The sequence below is a fragment of the Gamsiella multidivaricata genome, assembly GCF_025024155.1.
Source record: "Gamsiella multidivaricata strain RSA 2152 chromosome Unknown BC939scaffold_45, whole genome shotgun sequence".
Classification (NCBI taxonomy): domain Eukaryota; kingdom Fungi; phylum Mortierellomycota; class Mortierellomycetes; order Mortierellales; family Mortierellaceae; genus Gamsiella; species Gamsiella multidivaricata.
This window is the reverse complement of record NW_026251753.1, coordinates 253,765-274,072: the sequence shown is the minus strand read 5'-3', so window position 1 is coordinate 274,072 and position 20,308 is coordinate 253,765. Positions and strand designations below refer to the sequence as shown.

Below are 20,308 nucleotides of genomic sequence, written 5' to 3'. Positions count from 1 at the left end.
GACAATGCCAATAATGCATCGTATTCTTCGTCAGCATCTTCAACACATCACCCAAGGTAAAAGAGCTTTGCGCCAACGCTGACATTGGAGTGTTTTACTTTGGATCTTCATGGATTTCCATCTCAAGACGAGAGAGGATTGTGGCCAGGAGCGAGTAGGAGTCTGAAATAAGGATCGAGTAAAGGACTTGAAAAGGAACTTTAAACAGAGTGGGTCACATGCAAGGAACCCCATCTCCTTCGCGTTCAATGGGTCCTGCTTCGGTGCTTGGAAAAGAAAGAGTACTGGTACTCTGCAGCAGTAAGATCGTTCAGAGAAAACGAACACTGCGGGGGGGGGGGGGGGGTGTGTCTTTAAGGTCGAGCGAGATCTTCAGGCGTCAGCGCGTGTGCTTGAAATATATATTACCAGGCATTGAACGGCGACTTGGATTTGATGGGACATCAGGGAGCGTCGGCATCAAACAGATAACGCGTGGGCCTTTTCCTCTCTTGTGCTTCCACAAACGAAGCGCTCACATTGCAAATGGGCAATCGTGTGAAATTTTGAGCCAATCACACATCACATGCATTCCCATCCCAACCTACTCACCCCAATGGCACCTTTTTACGCCTTGTCTCATAGGAACCACTCGCATAGCAACCACCACGGCAGCATGGACGAGCAGCCAGACAGCCCCAATAGCGTACCTACCAACAGCACCAGTGATTCCAACATGGCCTACTCAACTTCAGCGCCATCCACTACCTCAGCTCAAAACATGCTTGCAACCCGTATGAAGCGACGTTCCGAGGTCTTTGCCTCGCACGAAAGCCCTTACTTTTATCCGGCACAACAGCAGTATAATCTGTACAGCATGGATCGATCCACAAGGTATGTGTTCTTTGATACTTTTACATGCACCATCTACTGTACAAATCGCTGACGACTTCTTTTTTTTTTATGCGTCTTGCTCTAGTTTCAATATTAAGATCTCAGCCAAGATTGACCGCGGATTTTTTTTGGCCGCTAATGACTGGACATGTTACCGCCGAAACTACTTCCAAATTAGTGCGTCGTTCTCCATCCATTGGCTAGACACCTCCATGCATCCCGAAGTTCCCTGTTTAATGGACCGCAATGGTGAATTTGTGCAGGTTAACCAGTTCCTGATCTGTATTGGTGCTCAAATCCAGAACGGCGAAAAGACGATCGAACTGGTCCAGCATACGCCAAAGCGTGACAAGGGCCCCCAAATTACGCCTAGGCCAACCGCAGTCAGAGCCGGCGGCGATCTCAGCCTTTACGCTTCCGGATCCAGCTCTAATGTGATCACTTTCGAGCGTGTCCAGTTCAAAACGGCCACCGCAAACAACGGCAAGAGGCGTGCAGCCCAGCAATACTATCAGGTTCATGTGGATCTGTTTGCGGAAACCGAAACGGGAGAGCTAGTCTTGGTTGCGAATTCCTTCTCCGCACCATTGGTCGTCCGCGGTCGCTCTCCCGGTCACTACGCCGACAATGAAGAAGGCGCCCCGGCATCATCGACCCAGCCCATGGACAGTCGTTACTCTTATAGGAACGACAGCATCAGCAGCGGAGGCGGTCCCATGTCGCCGCCTGGAAACGGGGATTATCCCTATTATCCCAACTACGGCTACGGCTCATCCTATCAGTATCAGTCCTTAGGATCGGCCTCACACATTGCTGCACAATCTCAAGAGTCCAGCTACTACGAGCGTCATGAATCAGAATCATACCCGACGAGCCCACTTTCACCAGTGTCCAGACATCCGGGGACCATGGAAACTCCACAGCCGAATCATCCTCACCCATATATGACTCAAGTCCATCACGGATTCTCTCCGGCCTCAGTCTCACCAGACATGTACAGTCCCCCTAATTTCATCGCCGCGGGCCCCGAGAGTCCAGCATCGTTCAGCCGCGCTCAACAGTTCCCAAGCCATTCTAATCAAGAGGGACACTACGCATACGGATCTTCGTCGTATTCCCAATACTCGCAGGATCAGGATCATGAGGTCCAAATGGCTGGCCTGAGAATCCACTCGCCAGTAAGCCCAGGAAGCCCAGTGACAGGAACGCCGAGGCGCCAATCCTTCAGCTCCTCGCTTTCTTTCAAGAAAGGCGATCGAGGCATTGTTGGGCCCACGCGCAAATCACGGTCGATTTCAATGTCTGGCGTTTCCAAGCGGGCGCCAGGTAAAACGCGACCTTCAAGAACTGTCCCTGTAAGCCCCACTAGGGAGCTTGTGAAGGGTCTCGGGATTACTACCGATCGCATTCCAGAAGAGGAGCAACAGTCATAAGAGCCGACAGATTTTTATGGAGAGCTCAAGTTTGTACCATTCACCTGTTTCTTGTAGTTCTTTTTATTTTATTTTGTTTTTTTTATCTGCATTTTTCTCCTCATCTACAATTAAACGAAAGTTCGCAGACGGAGGTCAGAAGCAGCAGTACTAGCATGGCTATTGGTATGGTGGGGCGAGAACGAGCTGGCGGACGCAAGCGAACAGCCTTTTTCATGGGAGGGTTGACCATATATCATATGCAGTACTCTTGTTCGGATACGTTCTGTGACGTATTTTTGAGCAGAATTATGCTGTATTCAGTAAAAAGTAAAAAAAGCAGCACCATGGAGGTTTGAAGAGTACGGACGAGGAACAGGATTCTGATGCCATGGATGTATTTCACCCCCGAAAAAAGCTACGCGCCACGGACGCGATGGAGTTCGCCAGGAAGTCCATAATGCAACACGCTTCAGCCTCACCCCAGACCGCAATCAACAAGATCAACAAAGTCACCGCAGAGAATAATGGCAGGCCATCGCTTATGGACCTGCTGACGGCATCTGATGTGGAGGATAGCAACCAGTCTTTTGTCGGTTCTTCACAGCAAAGCTCCACCAAGCCGGTCACACCTTTTACGTTTGAGTCGAGGCCCTTGCCGCCCTTGAACACAGCTAACACGCAACCTAAATCAGACATCCCTGGACGCAATACCCAAAGTCTTTTGCAGCCTAAAGGAAAGCCAGAGACGGTTTCATACTTGAATGACCCATCAAAAGCGGGCAACAGCAGCGCAAACTCAGATGACCATGCGGAAGCGACTGGCGCAAAGGAGGCCTTGGCTCTGGATGGGTCAAGTGATATGAAGCAGAAGACACTCAATCTTAGAACCAATATGCGGGAGGTAAGTCTTGGAAGCAAGCCTGGATTTGTACGAACTGGCAATTGAAACACCAACTCATACTTGCGCTCCATTTTTTTTTTTATCCGGTCCTAATAGGAACTAATGCACACTCGGCGTGGACAGCCCATTCCCAATTCAACATCTATACCCAGGACTAGCATTACGCGCAGGGCTGCACCTTACAAAGTCCCGACAATCAATGAACGCGAGTCGCTGCGTTCCAGTCGGACGCCACAATTCCGCGCTAGACCTCTGGATCCAAAAGTCTTTACAGGCGCAGGGGACGTTGGTGTACCTCGAATTCGGAAACTGCCGCTCACGGTGCCGGTGTCGCCTGTTTTCAGTAAGCCCCGGGTCAAAGATACTGTGAACTCAAGCGCAGGACCGCACAAGACCGCAGCTGCTACTAGAATGGAAAATCTGATCAAAGCACGGATAGATAAACTCCCAACAATCGCCTCACAGTCATCATGGTCAGGCAATAATCGGACAGGGACTAAATTTGTGAAAGCTGCTCAGCGAAATGGCAGTGATTCTACCACCAACACACCATCAAGTAAAACCTTACATTGCATCGCGAGCTCAGATCAAGTTCGCACAAGTTTTGTTCACCCTGCTCCTTCCAACAAAGAAACGCCGGCACACGAATCGGATGTTCAGAGCACCACGACTGCTATATACCCATTCAACACAGCTAGTCGTGCGGCACAGGAGAGTAGGTTCAAAGCGGCAATCGGATTACCTGCTGGAATTGGGAAAATTCGAGGACCACCCATACGGGAAGAAATTTCAACATCGATAACTGCCTTGAGGCAACCATCTGACGGCCATGCTGAACCATCCACAGCGCCAAATCAACAGCGCTGGAATAATCCGTCCAGTCGCGCATTAACTCAACCGGTACCCTTTAAATTCGCAACGGATGAGATACTCAGACGACGTCGCGCAATGTTCCAACCCAGAGATACCACTGCAACCACAGCAGGGGAGGCGAAGGCTACGAATAGGAACAAGCAAAGTGTTATAGGTGTCATTAAACGGCCACTACCTCCTCTGGTAATTAAAATCTCTCATTCATGTCTATGCTGCGCTGCTGAATATATTATTGTACCTACTAACTCAGTGCTTGCAAAATAATACTATGACTTAACAGAAACGTCTCACTCCAACAGTTCCAGTTCCATTCCAACTTGCAACGCAACGTCGCGCTGAGATCCATATGCACCAACACGGATCTGGGGCTGCAGCTCAAACGACCTCAGTCGGCGCGCGACGACCAAGTCGACTTGCAGGACTCGCCCCCCTTCGCTCGTCAATACCATCAGGCCACACCTCTGGTGCTATCAGAAAATCACAGTTTAAGCCGACGGTGCCCATCTCGCCAAAGCTCGGTCAACGAGTCCCTGTACGAGCACTTCAACCAACACGCTTTTTACTCAAGAAGAGCACGAAGGAGTTAACTCAGCCGCATGAGTTTCGCTTTCATTCCGATCAGCGTGCCAGGGAGAGGGAGCAGTTTGAACAGTCGGCTAAGAAGCGAGAGCAAGAGCTGTTAGAGCTCAAACAAAAGGCACCGGAGCTGCACAGGGTATGTTACCTGCATGAACTACTGGTGTTGTGCTGGCGAGATCCGGATCGGGAGGGTATTTATATCAGAGCTTCCTATGCCTATACTGATTTAACCCACTGATGTGGGATTTACATTTCATGTTGTCCATGGTAGCAGCGCGAGCAAAGAATGAGGGTGCGCGAGAGTATGGAGCGATCATTTCATGCAGGACCAATCAAGCATTATCAACCAATAACGATCCATAAGGCCACCAAACCGTTGACGAAGCCCATGAGCCCCATGATTGGTGAGAAACGAAAGAGGCACGAGATGGAAACCCAGTATCTGGAGCAACAGCAGCACACTACGCACCTACAAGGTTCTTACGGCGACATCCAGACCAATGCATCCTATGCACAGAGCGCTGACGATCCACAAGGCTCGTATCTGCCGGAACTAAACGCCGTGGTTGAACCAGAGGTTTACCGAGAATTCGAAGAGGCCAAGATCTTGCAGGAACAACATCGGGCGCTTCAAGAACAGCTCACACGGCAGGAGCGGAGGCAGCTAGAACTCGCCAACAGCTATCACGCCACCATTCATCAACCACCAATCCGCCTCTCATTTCCTTTGGATCCCGCATTTGAAGCACTACAAACAAGCGACAGCCGTGCTAACTCTAGCGAGAGTGCGGATGCTGAGCAGCCGAATGCTGAGCAGCCGAATGTGATTCCATCTTTGCCACCGCTCAGGGACAGCTTTGGAGGAAGTGGCAATCACCGCCTCTCTAGGGAACTTCGGAGGATCAGCCTGGAGGCTAGTCGGGGTAGTGGTGGGGGAAGTTACCGCAGGCGCCTGAGCGACATCGCTAGCCGGACTAGTGGCGGTCGGGTGAGCGGGAGTGGAAGTGGACGGTCAAGTCTGGAAGGGAGAAAGAGTGAAGACGAACCAAATATAGGAGGATATTATCCGTTTACGCGGTCTCAAGTTCCAACAGCCGTACCAGCCAATCCGTCCACCATCTCCTCGGCAAACTCAATATCATTACCCTTCACATCATTATCGACCTCGACAGCGGCATCGACTGCCACGGACGCTCAATCGTCATCCATCCCAGTGACGACTTTTCAAAGTACGTCCAAACCAACGGAGCAGGAGTCCGAAGAACGCCGTAGGAGCGGCAGTTTTATACCGCTGGATATAGCTGAACCTCCAAAGATGACCTTGTTCAAAGCGACAAAGATATCATCAAGGTTGTTTGGAGGGGCTCCGTTGTCAGGAGCTGTCCCATTATCGTCCAGTCGTATTTCCGGGCAGTCTCTGCATCATTCCAAAGGGCCACTGGTGATTGACCGGGCGCTGACACTCAACGATCTCTAATAAAGATTCCGCCTAATATGAACTCTACCTTGGTGATATAAAAGAATAGAGGCCAAAACTAGCTTTATGTTGGAACGACGCCACCAATTACAATGTTTTAATTATGGTTCCAAAAAAGGAGAACCATTGCGACGATCTCATTTGATTGTGTAGACCAGTCAAGAACTGTGAGGGATAAACAACCTCCCAAGATGCTTGGTCTTGTCTTGTCTTTCCTCAGTCCATGCCGAATCACGATCCCACCAGGAATGAGCCATCAAAATCAAATTCCTTATCAAGTGCACTCAAGAGCGGATCTTTGAGCTCTGTGCAAACCATGTCCATCTCATCACCAGCTCAAAACAGGAGTGTCGACAACCAAGGAGTGATTGTTCTCGATTCTGAATCAGAGGGCTTCTCGGACACCGAGACCATTCGGCGACTATCAGCAGGATCTTCCAAACTGGACCTTACGGCAGCATACATCAACAGTGCCCGAGCCCTATCCTCCTCCGCCACTCGACTAGGCTCAGTCAGTGTCTCGGACCTGACCAAACAAAGCCAGAAGGTAGAATCAAAAGCTGGCACATTGGACAAAACTGTACCCGTTATCTCGGCCCCAGGATCACAAAGCTCAGCATCCACGCGAAAGCCAAAAGCCAATACCACCATCAAGAAGCAGTTGGTACCTCTCACAGAGACGCCAGATGATGACTTTGCGTCCGACGCTATCATCACAACTGTCCATACCCCTGCAACTCCACGATCATCCAAGTTTAGCAGATTTCAACAACTTGAGCTAGATCAACATGACGAGAGCCTTCAGTTAGCGCTCGCGATTTCCATGTCAGATCAATCTTATGGATTTGAGTCAGGACAGGGCTCAAGTGCAGGTTCCCCTTTTAATCCCTCAAGAACGCCTATCTGGTCTATGCCACCAGCAAGGAAGCTTCAGAAAGGAAGCAAGCGCAAGAGACAGACGGAGCGCGAGAGGAACAAATCAACAGTGCTACCATACGCGGAAGTCCAGGAGTTAGTCCAGGCCAATGTCCATGCCCTGCTATTTCCGGAGTCGGACGATTCGAATGATGCATATTCAAGCACCGACCTCGAACCTGACCAGCTCGGCGGGCACGGAAGTCGCACGGACAGGAGACAACATATCGGAACTCCTCCTTGGAGACCATCACGCTTCACTGGATCTACGGAAGCAGACCTGCGCCTGTCTCAGTCGCCGGGACCCGACGCAATGACTTCGCCACGAGAATCGCTCTGGAAGTTGTCGCATCTCGAGGACACGCAGGACATCGAAAGTTTGGACTTACATATAACCGACCCTCACGATGAGGGAACTCCGGGATATTTCAGGGGGCAAAGAGGCGAGGACAATGAACCTCGACGGAGATTTGACCGGGAAAAATACGTGTCTCAATTCATGAAGCGGTATCTGCAACGAGATCGGGAAGGCCATGAGAAGACGAGTGACTCAACGAAACAAGACCCGGAAGACAGTGTTACTCTGAGCGGATCTGGATCCAAGGACGATCAGAGGCCTTTAGACAACAAGGTAACCTAGACGCCAACACATTATACATCTCTAATAAAACTTTCGATCGGTCATATATTATTTGATCCGCAACGTGAAAGCCTATCTGACAATGGTTTTCATTTATCATTTCCATCCTACAGTTCTCATCCCCGCTGTGGTTGACCTCAAAGATGCGCAGAATCTCGTTTAAGGAGCACAAGGAAATCAACCAGCAAGCGTTCACAAGCGTCTTAAAGAAAGAGATTGTCAATCATCTGGAGGCCATGGTGCAACAAGTACAGCAAGCCAAGATGGTGGCGTACAAGAAGGTAGCGCTCCCATAAACACACTTTGATCTGTAGATACATTCAAAATTAAGAAATGAATATTTAACTTGGTTGTTGCTCCCATACCCTTTACTTTATAACCACAGATTCTGGATTCCATAGAGAGGCACCCTGTAGCGGCAGGTTTGCGTCCTACAGAGCCGGCAGATGAGCTGATTTTGGAGGAAGAGACCGAGCTTTACTCCAGCGACGATGGCAGCCAACGCTATAACACATACCCAGATCCTTCCTCGCCATCACTTCGCTATTCACTGCGATCGCAACTCGACCGATCTCTTTCGCTGGCATCCAAAGACTTTTACTCGTCTGCCTATGATGATGCCATGTCAGGCCGTCTCGAGTCGCCGATTCAGCGGCAGTCGGACAGTAGAAATTGTGAAGAGACGTACGATCAAGTCGATAAAGAGCCATTTCAGGATGAACAGATGTACGGCGAGCATATCGACTCAAACACTGGGATTTTAATCTATTCGCCATCAGTTTCGTACGGCGATAGAATAGTCGAACCGAGCCTTGACGTACCGGTAGGCGATAATACTTTTGATCTGGATTTCGGGCACTCGCCAGAGATTTCGTTTAGAAGTGAAGATTCCATCGATCGACGGGTATCCTCCTCAAGCAATTTGCCTCCACCACTGGACTTCGCTAAGCTGGGAGATCATATGTCCACATTCTCCCCAGCCCCTTCGCATACAGTCTTCGAGCCGCCGCCCTCGATGCTTTCACGTTTGGACTCCTTACCTGAGAATCCGTATCAATCAGGAAACGATGGAGGCGACGTAGGGAATGGCTATGAGTCATGGCAGGAATCAAAGTGGAGTGGAGTGACAACGCCCAAGAAAAACAGACGCCTGCGGGATGGGGGCGGCGCAGAGAGCAGTGGTGAAGAATTAAAGATGCCTGCCCGCCCCTGTAGTACTTCCAAAATCAGAACTAGCCTTTCCGGAGTCATAGTGCTGTCATCGCGGGAAGATATAAGGCAGCCGAGACAGCGACCTGCAAGGAATCCGCTGCATGGTTTGCCTCTGAAAGCCGGAGCCCTTCCACAAGCCTCCAAAAAGGCAGAGACAGTGGACCCCATTGTTTTGAACGAGGACGATGACTCTGCAGACTTTGAAGACGCAGCACCAATACCCCGGCGCGCTGCGTTACTATTACCATCTTCTCAGCCCAGGAGTACCGATGTTTTGGTGGTCGATCCACAAGATATTAGAACACTGTCTCGCACAACCAACCAACCAACCACGACTAAATCTTTATCAACAGCAGGAGCACGAAATAGGCCGAGGGCACCTGGGGCACCAAAGACACCCTCGAAACGCAAATCGCAAGCACAGATCCGGGTAGAGGCCCTGGCAGCGGAGTCTGCAAAGGCAGTAGCGCGTATTAAGCTGCAGAGAAGGATGCCGGACTACAAGAACATGTCTCTTGCAAGTTTGAGGGTGGCAGCAATGACGTTTGGACTCAAGGCTGCGAGCAAAGGGCTCCTAGTAGATCAATTGACAGGGATCTGGGAGAAGTTGAACCCAAATCCGGATACCGGACAGGATGACATGCATCAGACTGGTCTCGACGAGAGTTTAAACGGAGGTGATAGTGACCTCGACGGCTCTGTTGGCATTAATGAGGGCGATAGCATTGGCGAGAGTAGTGCGAACCAAACTCAAATAATGGACTTTGAGAGGGGAGCGAGTGTGAATATTTCGCGGCAACATGGAGGCCGCTCTCGATACGCTCAACTTGGAGTAACCATTGCAGTGGATGCAGATCTGGATCAAGGTACTGCAGGAGCCGTTACCGATAGCAGAGATCATGACAGTGCGCATCGAGAAAGTATCAATTCAACATCGGGTCGATATAATTTTGCATACAGCCCTGAGTCTTATGAGTTGGAGAGCGATGACCAAGATCGGATGGATGACGATTACGATGACGGTGACGAGCACGGTGACGACCCCGGTATGTTTTTCGAAGCGGGGATCAATGACGATCAAGAATTGTCTGAGCAAGGGCCCGTCGCAACCACACCCACATTGAAGCGCCAGCTGTTCCAGTTCCTAAATGAGACGCCCCATTTGCGACAACAGTTTCTCACGTACAAGGTATGTTTAACAGCAACCCAAAGTACTTCAAGTTTGTCCACGTTGCACGTATGCTAATTGACTTTATTTTTCTGTACATTCATTTATCTGTAGCCTTTAGATTTGGAACATGTGTGGGAGGAGTGCCAAGCATCGAATGTTTCATGCACACGCCAGCAGCTCCGGCAGTTTCTGGACCAGCAGGGGATTATCTGCTTTGTACCTGCACACTCAGCACTTGGTAGTTGGCGAAAAACAAAAGCGAGGAAACGAATGCGTGCCGCGAAGTAGTAATATCCGGAAAGTTTCTCAAAGCTGATATCCGAAATGAAGTATTCCCAATAGCGAAGGGGTTTATTGGCAAAGGCAGGTCCTTCAATAAACGAATGATAGCGCCTAGACTGGCACAATATGGCATCTATAGGGTCGTACCAAAAAAAGATGGCGCGTCAGATATTTAACGCATACACGAAAACAAAGCAGCAGTAATGCCTTTCTTGTCAGCATTGCACATAAAAAAGCGGATCTTTTTCTTACCCCAACAGTCCACGACCGCCCCAGCCTTGCTTTGGCACGAGAATTACAGATTGCAGCTCTGTTGGTTCGCCTCTCTGTACCTTGACCACAATAGGTTTCTATAGGAAGAAGAAGAAAAGGAAATGAAATATGAGAAACAAAAAATATGGAAGGGGAATAGTCCAAGAGACGACCTTTCGCAGTAAAGTATACAAACACTGCGTTTACGTTTTCACGGGATTCCACGTGTGCACTTAATGACTTGAGGACATTGGTCGTTCTGATGTTCACGACCCCAAAGGCTACGATCATATCGCCCTGTAGCAAGCCCTAAAACAGAGAAAAAAAAATAGAAAGTAATAATAGTCAGGGAAGCAATGCAAGATGCGGAGCAAATTATATTAGCAATATTTCCATCTCATTATATTTTCCATAAATGTTCTCTGCATGCCCCTGCAAATCAACGTACCGCGTTCTTGGCGGGGGAGTCAGGAGCCACAGCGTTCACACGGGCAAATGGCGCCAAAGTCCGTTCCTCGTCTTCGTATAATGGATGAGTTGAAGTAGCAGATGCTATTGATGACGATGATGATGATGATGATGCTGCTGCCGCTCTTGAAGCCTCTTCCTGAGATCTTTCAGCTTCCTTCGATTGTTTTTCAGCCAATGCCTCGGCGTGCACGGCGTGGATGGCTTCTTCAATGTGAAGCATAACGGTCTTGTGATCGTTTCTTAGCTCTATGTAATCAATATTCCGGACATAAACGTTGTCATTTAATGGGAGTTTTTTTTTTTTTTTTTTTTTTTTTTTTTTTCAGCTGCTACAGATGGATGACCTAAAAAAATAACATGACAAGGGCGAGGGAGAAAACACTTACTGATAAGATTGGATCGGGCAGTTGTAACGACGACAAGATCGATATCTGCACGCGGGAAGCCCTGGCTGTCGACCAAATGATCCGTCATGCCGACTTTTTGCTATATGATAGCGCAAGCATTGAGAGTAAAGGCGTTCTGTGTGTTAGCTGTTAGCCAAAAAAAAAAAAAAAGGCATATTATTTGTTCTCAAAAAAGAGAGAGATGGGTCCTCATTATCTGCATACCGACTGGAGTTCATCCTCTGCTTTTTTGATGTCGACCTCAATGTCGTCCTTCTGCTTCATGAGCGCTTGTGCCCGAGTCATTAGTTCCGATTGTGTGTTGACCATGTTTTCGCTTTGCCTGCGTGTTCTTGATGATTGTAAAGAAAGACGACAGGAATAAACAGCTCGCTGCGGTAGGATCCAAGTCTTGTACGCGTGGCCTATCGGCCTATTACGCAGATACAAATTTGGTGGCGTACATTCTTTATTTTTCTGTGGTCATTCTATTGAAATACAACCTAATACGCATTTGAATGAAATGTCAAGTAAAAAAGCGTCGATATGTCCTTAAGACTCTTTGTTTCTTCCATAGGTAGAGCTATTGCCATTGTTATTGTAAGGAAGAAGGGAGGTGGCGTGAAGAAGACGAAGTGAGTGTGCGAGAGGGGGTGAGTAAGATATGAGAGTGAGGAGTCTGCGAAAGCATAGTCGGAAATGATATAGATCGGGATGTGTTTATGCAAGGGTCAAGCTGACAAGGTTGGCGTGAGTGTTGATGACCTATTGAGTGTCAGTTGAAGACAGAGCAGATGGTGGTTAGCTGTCTGTTACAGGAAGTGCACTTGCTTGATTCTTCATTATCAACACACAAAAAACTTACATCGATGGCCTGTCCAACCTCGACCCTCCTGCGGGCAGCAACAATCCAGTCCTTCGCAAGACGCTTGCCCCAGCCCTTGAGCTGGTTCAACTCACGCACAGCTTGCTCCAAGTCATTCTCGAGCAGGTAGTACTCTGTGCGGGCCAAAACGGCCTCAACATCGTTTCCAGGAACCAGTCCGTGCTTCTTGAACATCAGCTTCGAGAGAAGCACGCTCATTCCGTGTGCCAACACGCCGCCGTTCTCGGGAACCAAGCTGGCCTGGCGAACCTTGTCTGCAACATACTCGAACCTGTCGACCAATTCAGGGACCGAGTCCACGCCCTGGATAGCAACTGACTCGGGCACAGCCGCCAAAACACTCTTGAGGACCTCAGCATCCTTCTCGGTCTCAGCCAATCTCTTCAGACGGACCAACTCGCGATCAAAGGGACGACGCTCACCAGCCTCATAAGCCTTCTCCAATGCCTTGATACCGCACCAGAGCTGATGCGTGCGTGCTGACTGCTCCAAAAACTCGGCATTGTCGATCTCCTGACGCTCCAAGGTTCTAAGGCGCAAGTTAATCTGGTCCAGACGGGCCAAACGACCGCCACGCTCGTTTTCAACCCGCACCTTGACCTCGCGCACCCAACGACGTTGCATGTCCGTTGCGTACTTCAACAGCTCCTGCTTCTGCTCTTCGCGCAAAATATTCTGCTGGGCCTTGAGCTCTTGTTCAATGGCCTTCTTCTTCTCCTCCTCATGCGCCTCTGCAAGTTCTTTCTTCAGCTGCGTGAGCTCGCCCTCATGCTGAGTCTCCTTCTCATTAACCAACTTATTGTACTTTTCCGTAAGCTCGGCCATGACGGTCGCAGCCTGGGCCTCACCCTCGACCTTCAAAGCCTCGACGCGCTCGCTCAAGTGCTTCAACTCCTCGTTGGCTTTCTCAAAGACTTGGTGACCCTGCTCAGGAATGCCGGTCTCGTTCAGGATGGCGACGAGCTGGTGCAGAGTTGAGTTGAGGTTAGTCATGATGGGCTCCTCCGATTCGATGGGTGCGACCTTGATTAGCTTCTTGGGTGGTTCAGGAATGGCAGCGACAGCCTCAGCCTTCTTCTCAGCAACCTTCTCAGCAACCTTGTCCTTGGTGCCCATGATCTTATCCTTAGCCTCGATGGCCTTCTCAATGGCCTTATCCTTGGTCTCGATAGCCTTCTCAACGGCCTTGTCCTTGACTTCCTCAACCTTCTTCGCAACCTTGGCCTCTGCTTCCTTGATAGCTGCGACAGCCTGGGCGGGCTTGCCAGGGGCAGCGCCCGGGAGGAAGCTAGGAGGGGGAACCTCTGAAGGGATGTATTCAGATCGCGTAGCGGGCACTGCAGGCTTGGGTTGCTCCAGCTCCTGCACCTTCTTGGCCAGCTTATTGGCGCCACTGGCGACGGTGTTGTTGACCTTTTCTGGCGCGGGTGTTGTCGTTCCGTTGATCAGGTCTGAGGCTTTGCGGTAGGCAGTCTTGCTGAGATCAATTGCCTTCTCTGAGGCCTGTGATGCACCATCGATGACCCTTTCGAGATCCTTGTTATCTTTAAGCGCCTCCAGCTGATCCATGGAATGAGCGAAATAGGGCACATTATCCTCGAGGAGCGTGCGGAATTCAGAGTCGTCGAACGAGTGCTTGATTACACCAGCGACACCAGTACCGATCAAGGTCAAGGTGATCAGGGCCTTGGTGCGGAAGCGAAGCCCGGCCTTGACGGCTGGTGTGGCAGCAGCGGCCTCGGGCATTGTCATTTTTGAGTCGGTCGAGCTGAATCTCTGCAGTATACATAATGCCGTACAGATAAGAGCCGAGTGAGCTTGGGGGGATCAAATGGAGGTGAATGCGACAAGATTTGTTTCTACTGCTGTTATTTCAATAGGTCGGTACCTGAGCAAGAGCGCGGTATTGGGTAGCACGCATTGAGGCTGCAGCCCTGGTTGTGTGCTTTGAGCCAACAACGGCCAATCTACTGGCATTCATCATTCTTCACAAAATCTTTCTAGAATGTGTGGCAGAGTAGAAAAGGATGCAAAGAAGGTAAGCGAAGCGTGCTTGCCAGGTTGATATTGAAAAGGTGTGATTTCCGTTATGTCCTGATCGGGATCGGGCTGTTCCTGGTTACGGTACCTGAAAATCGGGGAGAGGAGGGGGAGAGGGAAGGGGGGATGGTATATAAATCAAATTCCGACACTGCCCTGGCTTCAGCTCGAGTCGATGCGATGCGATGCGATGCAAGAAGAGGGGAAGAATGATTGGCGGGCGAGGGAAGGAGGAATGATTTTCAGGTGCCTGGACGATCCACTTCGGAAGTTGATCTCGCGCCGTTAGATGTCGGAAATAAAGCGAAGTGATATGGCACGTCAAGCAGCGCCGGGAAATAACGATTACTTTTGGGGGTGCACTTCCTGCAGGCCCACTCAAAATTTAGCCCACTTATTTTCATTTTGAGTGCACTGTAATAAAGAGCGCGAACATTTGTGGGCTTTGAGTGTGCAAAGGAGAGCCTGCAACAAGTGAAAAAATAGACCGTGCTGGAAGAACTTCCACCCTTTACACTCTCCCATCCCTACCAGCAGCAACCCGCCTGCCCATCGTACATCACCTCCCCCTACAGACGACCCAATCCCACTCTACTCACACGCTACTTACCCTTACTCGCCTTCAGAACAGAAACCCAGCCAACCATGGAGAAGGCAGTTGTCGGGGCTACTAAGCCCAAGTGCATGTATCCGAAGCAGAAATACCTCGACAGTAAGTAGCGCTGCACTATCGAGGCATCGCAGACTCGCCGAATGCTGATAGCCGGCTCCACGGACTCACGGAGAACGTTTGAATATCATAGTAGACAGCTTCTAGGAGAACTGCAGGGTGAGGACTTCTTCTCCCATTATCGGTGTCAACTAACGCGCAATCCTTCGTTTGTTCAATTTATCATACATAGCATTGCTGTTCGGGGCAACCTCGTCAATGCACAACATCATGCTTATTATGAATGCACTTCAACCAAGGCTGTCCAGCAATACATGGACTGTAGGTCACCCTTCTTATAACAATCATCCCGGCTTGTTAATATCTGTACAAGAAGGTTTTGATGTCTAACAAAGAAAACCTGATTGCTTCTGATTACTCCGATCATCCAGATTTCTTTTAAGTCTTTATTGGTCGTACACTTGCTCACTCGCTCTGAAGCCGGAAACGATGTGTTGAGCTTTTGTGCTTCTCAGCGCGGAATTCTTTCGGCTGCGTACAAGGGCGGCGCCAATAGTACGTTATCAACCTATGCTCTGCTTTATTAGTGGATGGCAGAACATATCTGGAGAATATAGTTCTGACAATGGCTGTTACGCTTTTCATTCGAAATAGGCGGGCATTCGGCCACAATCAGAACCTATGCTGCGTATCTCATTGAAAAAGTTCATGTGTACGGCGAACTCCAACGGGATCCGGTCAGGACAGGAGTTCAAGGGCGTGATGGCTATCTGAGAACATTGCCCTTGTCCAAGGGCCTGTTGCATCATGTAGCATGCCTCCAGAAGCAGATCAGCGCCCTCTTGGCCTGCAAGGTAAGAATGCGAATGTTGTCGTTACATACGTGATGTCATGAGATGGCGCCATTAGCTATATCATGATCTTGCACTAACCAAGAGCCTCTTAACTGCTTATTCGAACCAGTTTTATGTGGACGAGCTGAGTAACGAGGTGACGATTGGAGCCTTCGCATTGCTCGTACAGGATCTACTGCGACTTTTTCAGGCGATGAATGAGGGCGTTATCAACATCTTGCGTATGTGTTTTGTCCCAGGAATTGCTTCGTAAGAAAAATGGATGAAGATGAGGCAGAAACCATGTACAAAAACTGACTGGTTTGCTGGATCCATATTGCCGATGTGTAATAGAACACTACTTTGAAATGACCAAAGATCAGGCGCGTCTAGGACTGAAGATTTACAAGATCTTTGCAGAGCAAACCACAAAATCGATGGAGTATTTCAGTGTTGCCAAGCGTATGGAAGGCGTCATTCACATCACCATCCCTCAGCTCAAGCATGTACGTCTCGTGGGGCTTACGAAGGATATCTAACACATCATATGCGAATCGTTCGATCCCTAACCCTTGACTTGATTTGATTTTATGTAATTCATTTACAGGCACCACTATCGCTGGTCAGAAATTTGGAAGAACACTTGAACAGTCCAGACTTTGAGGAGGAACAAAAGTCCGCTTCGAAACCAAAGGAGTCTTCATCAAGCAAACCGACTGCCAAGCCCGCTGCATCAAAATCATCAGAACCCGTGAGAGGCGGCAAGCCTGGCAATGGTATGTTGACTAAGTGTTTCAAGTTGATACTGTAAAAATAGTTTTCATGTAACTAATCTCGTGTTTTCCTACTTGTAGATGATGATACATGGTCTCCTAAGAAGACAACAGAGGAATCTAAGAGACTCAGCACCAAGAAGGATATCATCGACTTTTTCTCCAGTATTGATAACGAGGAGACAATTATCCAGCAAAATCCCAACACGTTCCAGGCTCAGATGATGACCGGAGGAAACGACTTTCAGCAATTCCAGCTACAGCTGCAGCAACAGCAACAGCTTCTCCAGATGCAGCAGATGCAAGCACAACAGAATATGATGCTTCAAAATCAATTGACAGGCATGCCTGGATCCCAATTCCAGTCAGATATGCTGGCTGCACAGCCCACTGGATTCAATACCAACCCTTTTTCGATGGGTCAGCAACAAACGGGTCTATACCAGAACAATATGAGCAATAACGGCAGTATGATGGATATCATGGGCAATGGGGGCATGAACAATGGTGGCATGGGCAGTATTGCTCCTCAGAGTACGGGAAACCCTTTCCGTCTTGGGCCTTCGGCAATGGGGTCGGCCTTGACACCCTCGCTGCCCATGATGACGGGGTCGACACAATTCAACGCTATGCCCAGTCTTTCTTCACAACCAACGGGAAATACCAATCCCTTTGCGCCTTCCACGAACCCACTCAACCCATTCTCGCCCAACTTTGGCAAAGTACCAACGCAGTCGACTGGCATGATGGGTATGAACAACAGCAACATGGGCGGTGGTATGGATATGATGGGCGGTATGAACAACACTTTTGGCAGTAACAACGGCATCAACATGATGGGTAGCCAAGCAACGGGCGCCAATGGAAGCCCATGGGGCCAGCAGCAACAGCAGCAGCAGTCGCCATTTGGACATCAAGCCAGCTCTTCATCCTTCATGTAGAGAATTCAAACAATATTACACGCTGCTGTTTGTTATGTCCTTGAAGAGTTTTGTAATTAATAGTGCTTTGCCGTTTTGGACCGCCGTTCAAACCAGGCAATTGAACGATCACCACACTTTCGTTGAGACGATGACAAAGAATATCCATATTCATCTGCGAGTTCATTAAACACAATAGACATAAAGAACATTGACCCGCGCATCTTTTTATTATGGAGATGAAAAGGCGGTTTAAGTATGCTCGTTTTTGAGCTCGAAGTGCGTGCAGACATAATGATTTGGGTGTGTTTTCATATTTGAGAGCCATCCAACAATTGTTCTCGTGCAAGGAGACCGCGTCTTGCTTGGCATCGCGATAAAACGAGAACTCGCCCTATGAACGTTTCTTGCATCAACTTCTCACTACGCAATCAACTTTTGACTCTTGAACCCCATCGACATCTACCATCCTCCAAACCTAGTCATGTCAGCCGCCGACAAGGACATGAACCTTACAGAGACTGAGGCACACCCTCCCTCCGACCTCAATATCGACAACGAGCCCCCAATTGCCTCGACAACCACCGCCACTGCTGCAACAAGTGGGACTAACTTGGGTGCTCCGGCCTCGCCTGATACTGCCAACAAAAAACCCCCAGGATCCCCTCAGACAACAGCTGAAGATCAATTCCGCGCAGATAATGTTGCTAGCGACGAGCTTGAACCTCACCTGGCCGCTCCTGCCACGGTCACTGCGACAGAGGAAGGAACCACCGCTCCTGTTGTAGCGCCACTGCCAACAGCAACAGCAACGGCACCTATCACAGTTGCGCCCACAGCAGCGCCATTGCAGACTGTCACTGCTCCTGCCTCTGAGAGGGAAGCCAAGTTGGCCATTTTGACCGAGGCATTCCCCACAGTTGAGAAAGAGGTGTGCGAATTCGTGCTGGAGAGCCATCGTGGGGATGTCGAGGCGAGTATCAACGCCTTGCTGGAGATTTCAGACCCCGATTTCCAGCCTGAGCGCCAGCAGCAGACAGCGTCCGCACCAGCCCTTGCGCCTGCGGTTGCTGCCGTGACACCTCTTGCTCCCTCCTCAGGAGCCCCACCTGCGTTGCCTCGCCGTCAGGACCCTGATTCTTTGTCTCAAGGGATGGCTGGCATGAATCTTGGCCATAACCAGGGGCAGCGCACCGAAATTGATGTGAGTGCACGATAATAGCTTTTTTTCTTGGCAATGTATCATAATGACTTCTGAACTAACTCTTTGGTTCGTCGCCCGTTTATCAAGCCCGTTTTCTTGGCGTCCACCTCGACCTCTGAGCAGCAATTGCGCGCAGACGAGGACTTTGCACGTACACTGGCCGCTATGGACGAATATAGAGGTACGATGTTTATGCTTTGCGTCATCCGTCGCAGGGTGTAACCAACACTGGACGTCATTCTTTCTGATGCGAAAGAACTGACAAGGCTCCCCTCTATAATTCTCCGTTGCTAATAGCCCGAGATAACCAAAACGTTCGTAATCAGCAGAACCAGCAACAGCAACAGCATGAGGAAGGGCCATCATTTGCCACGGAAATCAAGGACCTCATGGATGGTATGGACGCTTTGTGCCCTGTTTCTATCTTCTCACTTTCGATTTCCGCGTAAACTAATATTTGAACTTTTATCTCGTGCTATAGAGGAATTACCCAAGATCAAGGAACGATTCAACGTGGCTGCTGACAGTAAGTGAGGCAATAATAACTCATATCCGGATTATGGTAAGGACCGAAGTGAATGGATAGTTAATTCGCTTTTATTTTCAAGCTACTAAGAAGAAGGTTACCGAATGGTACAACCAATTCAAGGCCTCGAGAGCTGAGGCAACGCAAAGAAACAACGCGAACCAAGGCCAGTACAGCGACAGCTATCGGTACATGAGAAGCGCAGGACTGCAGGACTCTGATTGATACATGGCTGTGGAGCCTGCGCAGTTATTAATCGCGCTTTTTTATTTTATTTTTATCTGAGTAGAAATCAAGGAGACCAGTGGTCTAATGAGAATCGCAACCTGGAGCCAATTCGGTTTGGATCTCGTACTGAGGAGGATGAGCCTCTTGGTATGGAAAGGATCGCGTGAAAGGAGGCCTTGGTTGTTACCACAGTCATTTTACTGACTCGGTTGTACATATTTTGCATTTCCACTTTCCTACAATAGCCCGACACAGAGTGACCCCGCCACTCAGCGGTTCGACTCCTCCCTTACCTGACAGACCTTACAACCTGAACAGTTCGACGACAGCTGATCCCACAATTGAACCTGCCGTGACTTCAACCAACAGCCGTCGCACAACTCTTGAGGATGGTAAGGGTCGTTTGGCAGGGTCTAAATTCGGAAGCGCAGCTACTGAGTGTACGGCATATTGACGCCAAGACTTTTTTCTTTGCTTCAATTGTACTATTCTATAGATCTCGAGACCGCTTTGAATGCCCAGCCAGCGCCACACCAGAGATAAAGCAACCGGGAGCATAGTCGTGTTTTGATGAAAACGAGTTACCGGATGACAAGCCTGTATTGTACTTTTGTAAACGCTGTTCTTTACCAAAGAGAAAAAAAAATAATCAATAAACGAGATACACCATGCGAATCGCATTAGACATCGTACGCATACCTTATCGCGCTGCTCGACTCTAAAAAAAAAATGTGTGGCTGTGCTATTTTTAACTTGCGACCTGAACTCCAAAATCATTTCC

At 49.3% G+C, this 20,308-nt stretch overlaps 7 protein-coding genes across 7 annotated transcripts; 5 read left to right on the top strand and 2 right to left on the bottom strand.

Moving 5' to 3' along the window:
- The first annotated feature begins 357 nt into the window (after window positions 1-357).
- BC939DRAFT_209008 (uncharacterized protein) lies at window positions 358-2,515 on the top strand. Its single transcript, XM_051550681.1, has 3 exons — window positions 358-873; window positions 959-1,984; window positions 2,087-2,515. Exons 1-3 carry the CDS (start codon window positions 566-568, stop codon window positions 2,304-2,306), a joined length of 1,554 nt encoding a protein of 517 aa, XP_051410841.1. The 5' UTR covers window positions 358-565; the 3' UTR covers window positions 2,307-2,515.
- Window positions 2,516-2,745: 230 nt separating this feature from the next.
- Window positions 2,746-5,559, top strand: BC939DRAFT_478388 (uncharacterized protein; the record flags this gene model as incomplete). Its single annotated transcript, XM_051558761.1, has 6 exons — window positions 2,746-3,189; window positions 3,313-3,532; window positions 3,884-3,904; window positions 4,362-4,777; window positions 4,913-5,464; window positions 5,530-5,559. 6 exons carry the CDS (start codon window positions 2,746-2,748, stop codon window positions 5,557-5,559), a joined length of 1,683 nt encoding a protein of 560 aa, XP_051410840.1.
- Window positions 5,560-6,179: 620 nt separating this feature from the next.
- Window positions 6,180-7,722, top strand: BC939DRAFT_455910 (uncharacterized protein; the record flags this gene model as incomplete). The annotated part of the gene is made up of 1 exon (XM_051556263.1): window positions 6,180-7,722. A coding segment is annotated over exon 1 (1,327 nt), but the record flags the coding sequence as incomplete, so codon positions are not given.
- A 2,727-nt stretch (window positions 7,723-10,449) lies between these two features.
- Window positions 10,450-11,777, bottom strand: BC939DRAFT_504457 (uncharacterized protein; the record flags this gene model as incomplete). Its single annotated transcript, XM_051560528.1, has 6 exons — window positions 10,450-10,471; window positions 10,591-10,688; window positions 10,798-10,899; window positions 11,039-11,307; window positions 11,448-11,547; window positions 11,673-11,777. 6 exons carry the CDS (start codon window positions 11,775-11,777, stop codon window positions 10,450-10,452), a joined length of 696 nt encoding a protein of 231 aa, XP_051410838.1.
- Window positions 11,778-12,167: 390 nt separating this feature from the next.
- BC939DRAFT_478385 (mitochondrial inner membrane protein Mitofilin) lies at window positions 12,168-14,085 on the bottom strand (the record flags this gene model as incomplete). The annotated part of the gene is made up of 2 exons (XM_051558760.1): window positions 12,168-12,212; window positions 12,313-14,085. The coding sequence occupies 2 exons, from the start codon at window positions 14,083-14,085 to the stop codon at window positions 12,168-12,170; spliced, it is 1,818 nt and encodes a 605-aa protein (XP_051410837.1).
- Window positions 14,086-14,870: 785 nt separating this feature from the next.
- On the top strand, window positions 14,871-17,790 carry BC939DRAFT_455904 (ANTH domain-containing protein). The gene is made up of 8 exons (XM_051556262.1): window positions 14,871-15,085; window positions 15,276-15,364; window positions 15,475-15,598; window positions 15,698-15,897; window positions 16,007-16,118; window positions 16,231-16,382; window positions 16,484-16,652; window positions 16,731-17,790. The coding sequence occupies exons 1-8, from the start codon at window positions 15,019-15,021 to the stop codon at window positions 17,588-17,590; spliced, it is 1,773 nt and encodes a 590-aa protein (XP_051410836.1). The 5' UTR covers window positions 14,871-15,018; the 3' UTR covers window positions 17,591-17,790.
- Window positions 17,791-17,924: 134 nt separating this feature from the next.
- Window positions 17,925-20,200, top strand: BC939DRAFT_455901 (uncharacterized protein). Its single transcript, XM_051556261.1, has 8 exons — window positions 17,925-18,773; window positions 18,861-18,954; window positions 19,071-19,169; window positions 19,255-19,299; window positions 19,382-19,487; window positions 19,589-19,674; window positions 19,773-19,919; window positions 20,024-20,200. The coding sequence occupies exons 1-8, from the start codon at window positions 18,054-18,056 to the stop codon at window positions 20,068-20,070; spliced, it is 1,344 nt and encodes a 447-aa protein (XP_051410835.1). The 5' UTR covers window positions 17,925-18,053; the 3' UTR covers window positions 20,071-20,200.
- Window positions 20,201-20,308: the final 108 nt, after the last annotated feature.